Below are 12698 nucleotides of genomic sequence, written 5' to 3'. Positions count from 1 at the left end.
GGACAATGCAAACAAAAAAGTGCAACCCAGTTTTGCCTCAAAACTTGATACAAAGACAACGAACTGCACAACTGAGGCTGCATGGAAGACAATATGGAAGAATCAATTTGGAAATCACTCTCCGGTTCTCCTGCATGAGCATCTGGTCAACCTACATTCTGAACTGTGTTCCCCATTATGAGAATGATACAAGTTGTTGATTACTGTTGCTCAGCAAGCAAATAGTTTTTACTGATCTTGGTACAGTTTCTGTGGTGGTTGTGCTCAAAGTTACAACTAGGCACAAATTACTACAACTGCAATTTAAAAACAGGCAATGCAAGCTCCTCCAAAAGCAATGTAAAAGCCCATTAGGAAGACCAAAACCTTTGTCTTCATTTCCCATTACAAACTCTATTCCCTAGCTACTGTCTCTATCTATCCATCTACCTGGCAACCACCTGATACCAAATCTAACTCGAATCAAGATAATTTTCTGAACACATATCCACACTATCATCATTTTCACCTCATTAACATGCCTCAATACTGCCTCAGCTCATCTGCTGGTGAAACCTTCATCCACGCCCTTCTTACCTCGAGACATGACCATTCCAGTACACTCCTGGCCAGTCTCCCATCTTCCATCCTCCATAAGCTTGAGATAATCCTAATCTCTGTTGCACATGTCCCAACTCTCACTAAATCTTGTTCACTTTGCACCTCAGTGTTTGCTGACCTATGTTGGCTTCCAGTTAAGCAACACTTTAATTTCATCTTTGTTTTCAAATCCCTCCATGGCCTCATGCCTCCCCATCATGCAATCTTTTCCAGCCATTCGTCCCTTGCTTTCCCACCCTTCATAATCTTGTGCATCTCTGATTTTCACCATAAGACGTAGGAACAAAATTAGGCCATTCGGCCCATCAAGTCTGCTCCACAATTCAATCATGGCTGATATTTTCCTCATCCCCATTCTCCTGCCTTTTCCCCATAACCCCTGACCCCCCATTAATCAAGAACCTATCTATCTCTGTTTTAAAGACAGGCAATGACCTGGCCTCCACAACCTTCTGCAGCAAAGAATTCCACAGATTCACCACTCTCTGGCTGAAGAAATTCCTCCTTATCTCTGTTTTAAAGGATCAGTAGCTGTGCCATCAGGTTGCTGAGGGCCAAAGCTCTGGAATTCCCCACCCTTCGTCAAAAGCTCCCCAAAGAGCATCTGCCTAATATGTATGTGTGACTTGGTGTCAAATTTTGTTTGCTAACACTGCTATGAAGTGCATCACAACATTCTGAGGCATTGAAGGTGCTATATAAATACAAGTTGTTATTCTGCCATTCCCATTACAATCATTTTAAAAAGACTGATTAGTCAGTTTCTTTCAGAGTCTCATCAACATCACTATGCAGAACTATGTGGTCATCTTGAAGTTAATTACAAATGTCTAACATTCAGCTTCACCCTGGAGTGAACATGTAGCTCCCACACATGAGCCATTATGAAAACAAAGCAGAAAAGCACACTAAGTAACCAACCAAAGGTTCAACACTGTAAAAATGTAGTTGTTCCAGGAGTACAGTGTGTCTTTGATATTTAATGTTGCTCTGACTCTTTTTTTTGTTATGCAATGCTATTTCTTGATGTATAAGGCTTGAACAAAAATACACTCTGTGCTTCAAATTTCAGATGATTTATGCACTTCAATAAATATTCACAATGAAGTGTCCCCATAAACCCAAATTATTTATTGCCCAAAAGACCTTGGGCTGGAATTTGCTTTGACCCCCATAAACTGTTTGTTATACTTGCCCTTATCCACAGATCTGTCACAGAGTTTTGCAGGGCAAGTTATAGTCAACAGGACAACCAAACTAGGCAACCTATACAGGGGATCTGGGGCCCCAGTGAAAAGGGCAAGCAATCATGAGTCTCCTTAATCAATCAGACTGAAGAATCATTAATAAGCAATGCAGCGTCTGAACTAGGAAGTGGCAGTTAGAATAATTAATTCAATATCAAATCAAGCACGGGTAAGGGACAAAAAGTTAGAATTAAACTTTTAAAATTGTACATCGCCAACACTAATATAAATCTGAAGGAACGAGACTCCATACTCGTTAAAATTAATTTTCGGCTGCAGAGAGGTTATTTGGCAGTAAATTAGACTACCACACCATTAAAAGGGGACTTATGACTGTTATGCTCAATGTTAATCTCCCCATCTTTCCATACCAGTGGAATGAGCTTAACCAGTCACTAATCGCCTTGTGCTACCCTCCTCGTCCTTTACGATCTCACTGCAGGATTCAACACAGTTGACCACATCATCTTTCCTCCTTTATCCTGCAGAGGAGTCTGTCTTCACTTGGTCCTATCCAATCTAAAGCATCTACAGAACTGACTAGTCTTCGCTCCCTCACATTACTACTTCAGCAGTGTCTGCAGGATCTATTTTTGATCCCTCCCCTTCCTTAATTACATGCTACCCCTTTAATGACATCATCCAAAAACACAAGATTAGAGCCACAGATACATAGACTAAGCCCCTGTTCCACAACCTCTCTGACCTTTAAGTTGACAGGCTACTTGTCTGACTTGAATGAGCCACAATTCGCTTTAGTTTATATAAGGAAAACCAAAAAACCTGCCTAAAGCCCTTGCAGCTAATTGCATTCCCATGCTGGCCACTCTCTCAATGAAACCCCTAGCATTCCTCTCATTTCTGCACGCTAACCCAAAGTGGTTCCTTCTCCCAAGGCATCACCTTTAAAACTCATATCCTTCCATTTAATTGCCTTCATGTCTTGGTCACTCTTCCTCAACTCTGTACTCATCTCCAACTCCATAACCATTCCAGAATCCTATGTCCCCCCCAGACGTCTTTTGCAACCCCCATTCTCTGTACCTCACCACAGGCACCTGCGTAGTCAGCTATCCAAGCAACAAACTCTGGAATTGCTTCTCCAAGCTGCTCTACCTCACCATCCTTCCAGATCCTCATTAACCCCACCTTTTGACCAACCCTGCAGTCATCCCTAACAACTCCGTTGTTGGCTTGACAGTGACTCTTCTCGGATGTCTTGGAACATTTTTCAACATGAAGCCAGGAGAACTTGGACAAATAACATAGAACATAGAACATAGAACAGTACAACACAGAACAGGCCCTTCAGCCCACAATGTTGTGCCGAGCTTTGTCTGAAACCCAGATCAAGCTATTTCCTCCCTATCATCCCGAAGTACTCCATGTGCCTATCCAATAGCTTCTTAAATGTTCCTAAAGTTTCTGACTCCACTATCCCTGCAGGCAGTCCATTCCACACCCCAACCACTCTCTGAGTAAAAAACCAACCTCGGACATCCTTCCTATATCTCCCACCATGAACCCTATAGTTATGTCCCCTAGTTACCGCTCCATTCACCCGAGGAAATAGTCTTTGAACGTTCACTCTATCTATCCCCCTCATCATCTTATAAACCTCTATCAAGTCTCCTCTCAACCTCCTCCGCTCCAAAGAGAAAAGCCCAAGTTCCCTCAACCTTTCCTCATAAGACCTACCCTCCAAACCAGGCAGCATCCTGGTAAATCTCCTCTGCACTCTTTCCAGTGTCTCCACAACCTTCTTGTAGTGAGGTGACCAGAACTGCACACAATATTCCAAATGTGGTCTCACCAAGGTCCTGTACAGCTGCAGCATAACCCCACAGCTCTTAAACTCAAACACCCTGTTAATGAACGCCAACACACTATAGGCCTTCTTCACGGCTCTATCCACTTGAGTGGCCACCTTCAGAGATCTATGGATATGAACCCCAAGATCTCTCTGTTCCTCCACATTCTTCAGAACCCTACCTTTGACCCTGTAATCCACATTTAAATTTGTCCTACCAAAATGAATCACCTCGCATTTGTCAGGGTTAAACTCCATTTGCCATTTTTCAGCCCAGCTCTGCATCCTATCTATATCTCTTTGGATTTTGTAGAGTGTTGGATACAATAAGTTGGATTTTGTAGAGTTGAGATTGCTTACTTAGTGAAGGGAGTTGAAAAGAGTGAAGGGTAATGGAAATATGTCTTCCTCTTAGTAGGAAAGCTTTAAAAAAGGGAGCATAATAATTGAATAACTTAATTAATTAAAAACAAATCAAGGAATAAAAATCATTCGCACAAAAGAGCCTGAAAATGCAATACGAGTTGGAGTGTTTAAAAGAAAGACAAGAGTATTAAGTGATAAGGAGAAATGACAGGGAATTGAGATTAAATAGACAGCTGATAAAATGGATAAGTAGTCTCAATATTCTAGAGGACCAACTCACGCTTAGCTCTTTACAGCTAATTATAATTGGAAAGAAAATAAATTCTCGTATGATCAATTTCTTTCCAAAATACGAGCAATTCATAATGGAAAATACTCCAGATAATCAAAGGGATAAACGTGGAACTCTCTTTCTCTAAGCAGTGAAGAAAGAGTATATTGTACAGCTTTGTATCAGTGGTTACTTTACGGAGATGCAATAAGTGGCACTAGCTCCATGTTAATTGATGGTCATCAAATATTTCTTGTCAGTATCAACTAAAGCCAATGCAAATTGCACAGTAGTGCAATCAAGTCTCATCTAAAATGCTTCCATCTTGGCGTCAGACCAGATTCAGAGACTGTGCTGAGTTAAGGAATGGCACATGACGATATTATGCAAGAAAAACAGCATGAGAGAAAAAAGAAAACTAAAATCTATTAATTTTACGCATTAATTGAGTGACGGCTCTAAACTTCTAAAAACCAACCCCCAACACAGGTTTCTCCTGCTCACTGATCTACAGATCAATGATGTGATGGGACATTTACATTTACCATCACCTCAACTGCAGAAAATTATACCCTTGCAAAATGCATGCATGCATGTCAGAATGCTCATTAGATTCTTTGCGCCCAACATGGGTTTCTTGTTCCCATAATATCTGGCTTAATGATCGACGCTACCTACTTGTGCAATGCCACGGAGTTTCACAATGAAAACATTGAGTGTGTGGGAGGAGGAAGTATATTTTTATTTAATACAGACAATGCAGAGATGAACTACAAATGTACACGCATCCATCTTGCGTGACTAATTGCAACCAGATCTCACCATGACAATTTACTTCCAGCTATCCTGTAATCATTATGTGCTCCAAACTATTCCACTTAAACAGCGAGTTGTTTCCATTTTTGCAGATGAGGAAATCTGTAAACCCTTTAGTGTTCAGCAATTTACTTCTCAAGATGTCTGATCATTTTTCCCCATAGTAATCAGCTTTGACATGTTATTGTGAGGAACAAGGGGACATACGTAGAAACAAACACATTTGGCTCATCAATACCCTGTTCCTTCCTCATAACACTCCACAGACTCTATACCCACTTTCAATTCCCTGTGATCAGATTTCCTATCGACACTCATAGTTAACCATTTCAAATTCCACTTGGAAATCTCACTTGAAACCAACTAACTTTGCATACTCTGAGACTATCCTTACAGTCTATTGCCCGTAATTTTCACAGGGCTGTCTCAATTGTCAACCATAATTCAGAAGATTGGCGTGGGACACCTCACAGAAGCTGGTATTTACACCATTTGTCTCCTCTGACCTTCTGCTGGGTATTAGTCGTAGATTGTGAAACCCCCAAAGGAACCTACGGTCTATTTATAGGTCTGATTACATTTCATATTGATAATATCCCAGTCACCCTTTCCCTATGAAGGCTGCCCAAAACTGCACACACTACCCAAAATGTCACTTCAACAGTACTTAAAAAAAAAGGATAGATAGCTTGGACAAAAGTCAACCATGTTCTTAAAGCACAGCTAATGCTTGACCTACTTTGAGAACCCCTTTAATTTTGAGTGGAAACTTTCAATAATTATGCTTCATCCTTAAATGACTTTTCTTTATGAGATATACGAGGTTTGTGAGATTATTAGATTTTGGGACTATAGCTTTAAATTTAGGGTAAATAAAAGGGGGTCTACGACCTGTTCTGCAGTGTTCCTGACAGGAAGTCTTGAGTTGCTTGACTGTTAAACATCAGAGGAAGGTTTAGATTGTTTCACCAACAAAGTGGTGAACAGGTTATACTATTAGAAGAGGATTTAAGAAACGCTCCGAAAACTAAGGAAAACACTTGGAGATGAACACTTAAAGCTACTGTGCAGAGAAACTGGGATATTGGAGCCGACTGGAAGCTGGGAATAACTGTGGAGTGTTGTGAAAAAGACTAATTTCATGGAGTGTGATGAATGGTTAGTATAAAAGGGGACCATCACTTTCTGTAGTTTTAAGTATAAGCTGCCTATAAAGAGAGAATAGCGTTCAATCAATAGTGCTCTGAGTCTTTTGTTAGAGGAAAAGTTTAAGACGCGACATCTTATTATGTCATTCTCAGCAATCAATTGGAAGTTTGAATCTCTTTTTAAACAGTGTCAGAGTCTCCACAGAGATCATAATACATAGATGTACAAGAATGTTGCCAACTTTGAAAATTGCAGCTCTGAGGAGAGATTGTTGTTTTTTTCGATGAATTGGCTAAGGGGTGACCCAATTTAGGGGTACAAAATTATGAGGGCCTATTCAGAGTAGACAGCTTTCCTCCAGCTGAGTGGTCAAGTACCAGGGAGCATAGATTTAAGGTGATTGGTAGAAAGATTATAGGGGTAATGTGGAAAAGCTTTTTCACCCAGAGGGTGGTGGGCATCTAGGATTCACTGCCGAAGTTGGTGGTTGAGGCCGAAATGCTCAACTTACTGAAAAGGTAGCCGGGTCTGAATCTGAAGCACTGTAACCTGCAAGGCTACTGACCAGGCCCTGGAAAATGGGATTAAAATGAGTGGCTAGTTTATTTTTTCTCTTTTTGTCTGGCGGAGACACCATGGACTGAATGGCCTCTTGCTGTGCTGTAACTTTTCTCTGCTTCTATTACCTTCATCAGTTTTATTAACAGGCACTTCTTGCTGTTTCAATACAAATGATTTATTTCACCAGCATTCAAGCTCACTTGCCATTCTTTAGGGCATCTAATTAAATGAATCCAAAAAAGTTTTTGCATGTTGTGCATGTCATTCTTATTTGCCACTTGGCTGCACAATTTTGCATCAGTAAATTTTGCAATGAGCAGTATTCTCCATTCTATACATACAATGTGAACAGATGACCCAGTAGAGGTCTCCACAGATCCTTGTGAATCACTGTCAACTCCACCTTTTATCATTATCATGCAGTCAAATCAATTATTCAAATCAACATTCATCAGCTGATTCCTAGGCTTCTCAATTTTTAAACGAGGAATTTTATCAAACCCCTTCTGAAAATCCACAGAAGTTACATCGACATCTCATCTTTCAACAACTCTTTCAAAGTATCCAATAAGATGACTGTGACATGACATTTTGCATTATATATATATTACTATATCCCATAAACACTGACCCAATCTACTAGATAAAATTAAATATCAGAACGCGCTTAAATGCAAACAAATTACTCCTCATCACTTTGGTTCTCCTGAGATAAGCCCACCCAGCACCTCAAACAATGCTCAACAATGCATTTTTGCCATTATAGACATTGCAGCACTTAGTCCAGAATTTCCAGATTCAATTGTCAGGGCAACATTTATTATCTCTAATACTCAGTTTGGGCTTTAGCGTTCACACGGTCATTAAAACAATTACCACAGCATCAGCTATTTTCCTGAGGATTTTGAACTGCACCTAACTGACCTAGACATTTAAACACATATTTCTTCACAGCATCTGTTTTCGTTGAAGTTACTTATGCAAGAGATTCCAGCACTAAAATTATTTCTTATGCTTCCTACTTCCCTCCAAGTCTACTCACATGTCATTCAATTCCTCCAGACAGAAATCGAGTAGCAGTAGTGGACTCACCAACATTAAGGGCATTTAAATGGTCATTGGATAAACATATGGATGATATTGGAACAGTGTAGGTTAGAGGGGCTTCAGATTAGTTTCAGTGGTCGGCGCAACATCAAGGGCCCAAGGGCCTGTACTGCGCTGTTATGTTCTATGAGTTAGTGACAAAAAGAAAAAAAGTGGAGAAGATCAAAAGGGGAGAAACTAAAGTGGAGAAAACCTATTATGGTCAGTTTACACTTTAAGAAGTCTCACAACACCAGGTTAAAGTCCAACAGGTTTATTTGGTAGCAAATACCATAAGCTTTCGGAGCGCTGCCCCATCGTCAGATGGAGTGGTTATCTGTTCTCAAACAGTGCAAACAGACACAGAAATCAAATTACAGAATACTGATTAGAATGCAAATCTCTACAGCCAGCCAGGTCTTAAATGTACAGACAATGTGGGTGGAGGGAGTATTCAACACAGGTTAAAGAGATGTGTTTACACTTCCCATTGGTCTTCAAACTTGCAGGCAATCAAACTTTAAGAGCAAGTCCCATTTTGGCGGTTCTTCACAAAATGAGTCGTTTGAAAGATTTAGCTGTTAAAACTGTCATGATTTTAATTATATAAACAAAGAAATCCACATGCTCTGCTCAGAACATACAATAGCTGCGGCTGACCTTCATCTCTATCATCTTCAAGGATAGCTCAGTAATAACTCTCACTCCTCAGTCATGCCATGACTTTAAGGCTTACTTTGGCACATTATTTAGGTTAACGTTTCAGTCTAGTGTTGAAGGAGTCAGAGGTGCCATCTTTCAGATGAAAAGTTAAACTCTGTTAACCATATCTGTTGCATATAAAAGATTATCCTACAATTTGAAGATCAGGTAAGTCCCCCTCGTGTCACAAGCAACATTTACGTGCCTCAACCAACAGTGCTTAAAAAAAAAACAACCTGGTCCTCTCCCATAGTTGTCTGTGGGATCTTGCTTTACGTAAATTAGTTGCAATACTTCCCTCTGTAATAATATTGATCACATTCGTAAAGTGCTTCATTAGTATTTTGAAATGCCCTCAGGACATATAAAATGTTGTATAATCACAAGCTCAATCTTTATTTCTCAGACGCAATTATGGAAAGGATGTACTATTTTCCACTCCCAATGTGTGAGAAGTTTTCATAATGCCATGCCTATTATTTGGGAACCCCGATTAACAGGTCAGGCGCCAAGAAATATTCAGACTGTGGCTGCCCCATTCTATACTGCTACGTGCAAGCACAACAACACATTGCATTACCGTGAATAATAATGCTTAATAGAGAAACTGAAATGATGTTGTAGGTAATTATTTGAAAACAGTCATAATTAATTGAATATGATACCCAACAGTGGCTTAATTTCTGAACAGAATGACTGCAAAACCCAAGCGAAAGAGTCCGAAAATAGCTATGTGATATTTTACTCAAGGTGCCAAAATAACTCCTGATAGAACAAGAAGTAATAGGATAATCAATGGAGTACTCTGTAACCTTTTATATAACCACAAATTATTTTTGTGAATGAAATTGTGAGACCTGCATTACTGTAGTTTACTTCTTCACCTTACCATTCAGATGAAAAAAAAGTAATTGGTTTAAAACCAATTCTTACCAAATTAAATAGCTCATTGTTTCCGAGGTCCAGTTCTTCCAATTTGCTGAGAAGGGCAAGTGATCTGTAAATGAACGTAGTAGCTCAACATCAAATTATTAATGCTACATCATTTACATCCTAAGCTTTTCATAACAATTAACAGAGCTGTGAAACAAATGGGATTTGACAAAGGCCACGTCACATATGTTGTACATCTGTTCATCAACAAAAGTAATATTTATTAATGTTGAAAAGACCAGTTTTGAAAAATCATCATTCTGCACAAGGATAATTTTATTTCAATTTAAGTTTCCACTTTTTAATGCAACAAATTCTAAATTCTACTTTGCATTGTTGTCAAAAGAAAACGGAAGTAAAATTTAGGGCTGTAGTAAAGTAAATCAAAATCAAAATTCTTCACATTCCGCACATAAATCAATCTCTGGCCACATTCAACTAATGTTGGGTTTCATATCCAACAGCGCAGAGGAAGAACAATTAATAAATTCAAACTGAAAGGCTTGGCAATTTAGGACCTGCTCTTCTGTACAATTTTTCACCAAGAGAAAACCTGGCATCATGTGCTCAAATATCTATTATTCTATAAGTAGCCTTCAGTGACAATCTCAAATTCTTCTCCCACCTCTTGCTCTGTGGATACAAACAACAATAAAAACAAAGAACAGTACAGCACAGGAACAGGCCCTTCGGCCCAATAAGACTGTGCCGACATATATGCTTCTGTAATCTAATATTTTCTTGCCTCTACGTGGCCCATATCCCTCTATTCCCGGCCTATTCATGTATCTATCCAGATGCCTCTTGAACGTTGTTATAGAATCTGCTTCCACCACTTCTTCCGGCAGCACATTCCAGGCATTCACCACCCTGTGTGTGAAAAACCTGCCCCTTACATCTCTTTTAAACTTTCCCCCTCTCACTTTCAACCCCGAGTAATTGACCCTTTGACCCTGGGATAAAGACTCTGACTATCCACTCTATCCAAACCTGTCATAATCTTGTAAACCTCTATCAGGTGCCCCCCCCCCCCCCCCCCCCTCCCTCATCCTCTAATGCTCTAATGAAAACAATCCAAGTTTGTTCAACCTTTCTCCATAGTCCATTTCCTCTAAACGAATCAACATCCTGATAAATCGCTTTTCTACCTTTCCAATGCATCAACATCCTTCCGGTAGTGTGACAACTAGAATTGTACACAATACTCCAAATGTGCGCTAACCAAAGTCTTATACAGCTGCAACATGATTCTTCAATTCCTATACTCAAATGCTCCAACCGATGAAGGCCAGCAAGCCATACGCTTTCTTGACCACCTTGTCCACTTGAGTTGCCACCTTCAGGGAACTGTGGATCCACACTCCTAGATCCCTCTGTATGCTAATATTTCTAAGGGCTCTACCATTTACTGTACACTTTCCTTCTGCAGTAGAGCTTCCAAATCACATCACCTCACATCTGGGTTAAATTCCATCTGCCATCTTTCAGCCAAGGTTTCCAGCTGATTTATATCCTGCTGTATCCTCTGACAATCCTCCTCACTATCCCCTACTCCCCCAATTTTTGTATTATCTGCAAATTTACTAATCTGACCCCCTACATTTTCCTCCAAATCATTTACACATATATTACAAACAAGGCCCCAGCACTGATCCTTGTGGAACACCGCTTGTCACAGACCTCCAGTTAGAAAAGTATCCTTCCACTGCTACTCTCTGCTTTCTATGCCCAAGCCAGTTTTGTATCCATCTTACCATCTCCAATCCCACATGACCTCACCTTCTTTGTAATCTTTGTATCCTCACTGGCTACAGGGGAGGTCTCTGAGGATTGGAGAATAGCCAATGTTGTTCCTTTGTTTAAGAAGGGTAGCAAGAATAATCCAGGTAATTACAGGCTGATGAGCCCAACATCAGTGGTAGGGAAATTATTGGAGAGGATTCTTCGAGACAGGATTTATTCCCATTTGGAAATAAGTGGACGTATTAGCAAGAGGCAACGTGGTTTTGTGACGGGGAAGTCGTGTCTCACTTACTTGATCGAATTCTTTGAGGAAGTGACGAAGATGATTAATAAGGATAGGACATGAGGGGCGGCATGGTAGCACAGTGGCTTGCACTGCTGCTCCACAGCTCCAGGGACCTGGGTTCGATTCCCGGCTCGGGTCACTGTCTGTGTGGAGTTTGCACATTCTCCTCGTGTCTGCGTGGATTTCCTCCGGGTGTTCCGGTTTCCTCCCACAGTCCAAAGATGTGCGGGTTAGGTTGATTGGCCATGCTAAAATTGCCCCTTAGTGTCCGGAGATGCGTAGATTAGAGGGATTAGCAGGTAAAATATGTAGGGATATGGGAGTAGGGCCTGGATGGGATTGTGGTCAGTGCAGACTCGATGGGCCGAATGGCCTCTTTCTGCACTGTAGGGTTTCTATGAATCTATGACAGTGGATGTTGTCTACATGAACTTCAGTAAGGCCTTTGACATGGTCCCTCATGGCAGACTGGTGCAGAAGGTGAAGTCTCATGGGATCAGAGGTGTGCTGACAAGGTGGATACAAAACTGGCTCGGTCAAAGAAGACAGAGGGTAGCAGTGGAAGGGTGCATTTCTGAATGGAGGGCTGTGACAAGTGGCATTCCTCAGGGACCTTTGCTGTTTGTAATACATATAAATGATTTGGAGGAAAATGTAACTGGTTTGATTAGTAAGTTTGCAGACAACACAAAGGTTGGTGGATTTGCGGATAGTGATGAGGTCCATCAGAGGATATAGCAGGATATAGGATATATTGGAGACTTGGGCAGAGAGATTGTAGATTGAGTTTAATCCAGACAAATGTGAGGTAATGCATTTTGGAAGGTCTAATACAGATAGGAAATGTACAGTAAATGACAGAATCCTTAAGAGTATTGATAGGCAGAGGGATCTGGGTGTACAGGTACACAGGTCACTGAAAGTGGCAACGCCGGTAGAGAAGGTAGTCAAGAAGGCATATGGCATGCTTGCCTTCATTGGCCGGGGTATTGAGTTTAAAAATTGGCAAGTCATGTTGCAGCTTTATAGAACCTTAGTGAGGCCGCACTTGGAATATAGTGTTCAATTCTGGTTGCCACACTGCCAGAAGGATGTGGAGGCTTTGGAGAGGGTACAGAAAAGATTTAT

The 12698-nt window shown here is 40.6% G+C and overlaps 1 protein-coding gene across 2 annotated transcripts in view; it reads right to left on the bottom strand.

Moving 5' to 3' along the window:
* Positions 1 to 12698, bottom strand: part of lrrc1 (leucine rich repeat containing 1) — a 250060-nt gene that overhangs the window by 131619 nt on the left and 105743 nt on the right. For both annotated transcript variants that reach the window (XM_078213275.1, XM_078213276.1), the window contains exon 6: positions 9542 to 9605. In XM_078213275.1, the coding sequence (XP_078069401.1) occupies positions 9542 to 9605 (64 nt within the window). The remainder of the gene's footprint in view (positions 1 to 9541; positions 9606 to 12698) is intronic.

Source organism: Mustelus asterias, chromosome 5, assembly GCF_964213995.1.
Source record: "Mustelus asterias chromosome 5, sMusAst1.hap1.1, whole genome shotgun sequence".
NCBI lineage: Eukaryota > Metazoa > Chordata > Chondrichthyes > Carcharhiniformes > Triakidae > Mustelus > Mustelus asterias.
This window is presented reverse-complemented; position numbering and strand designations above follow the sequence as displayed.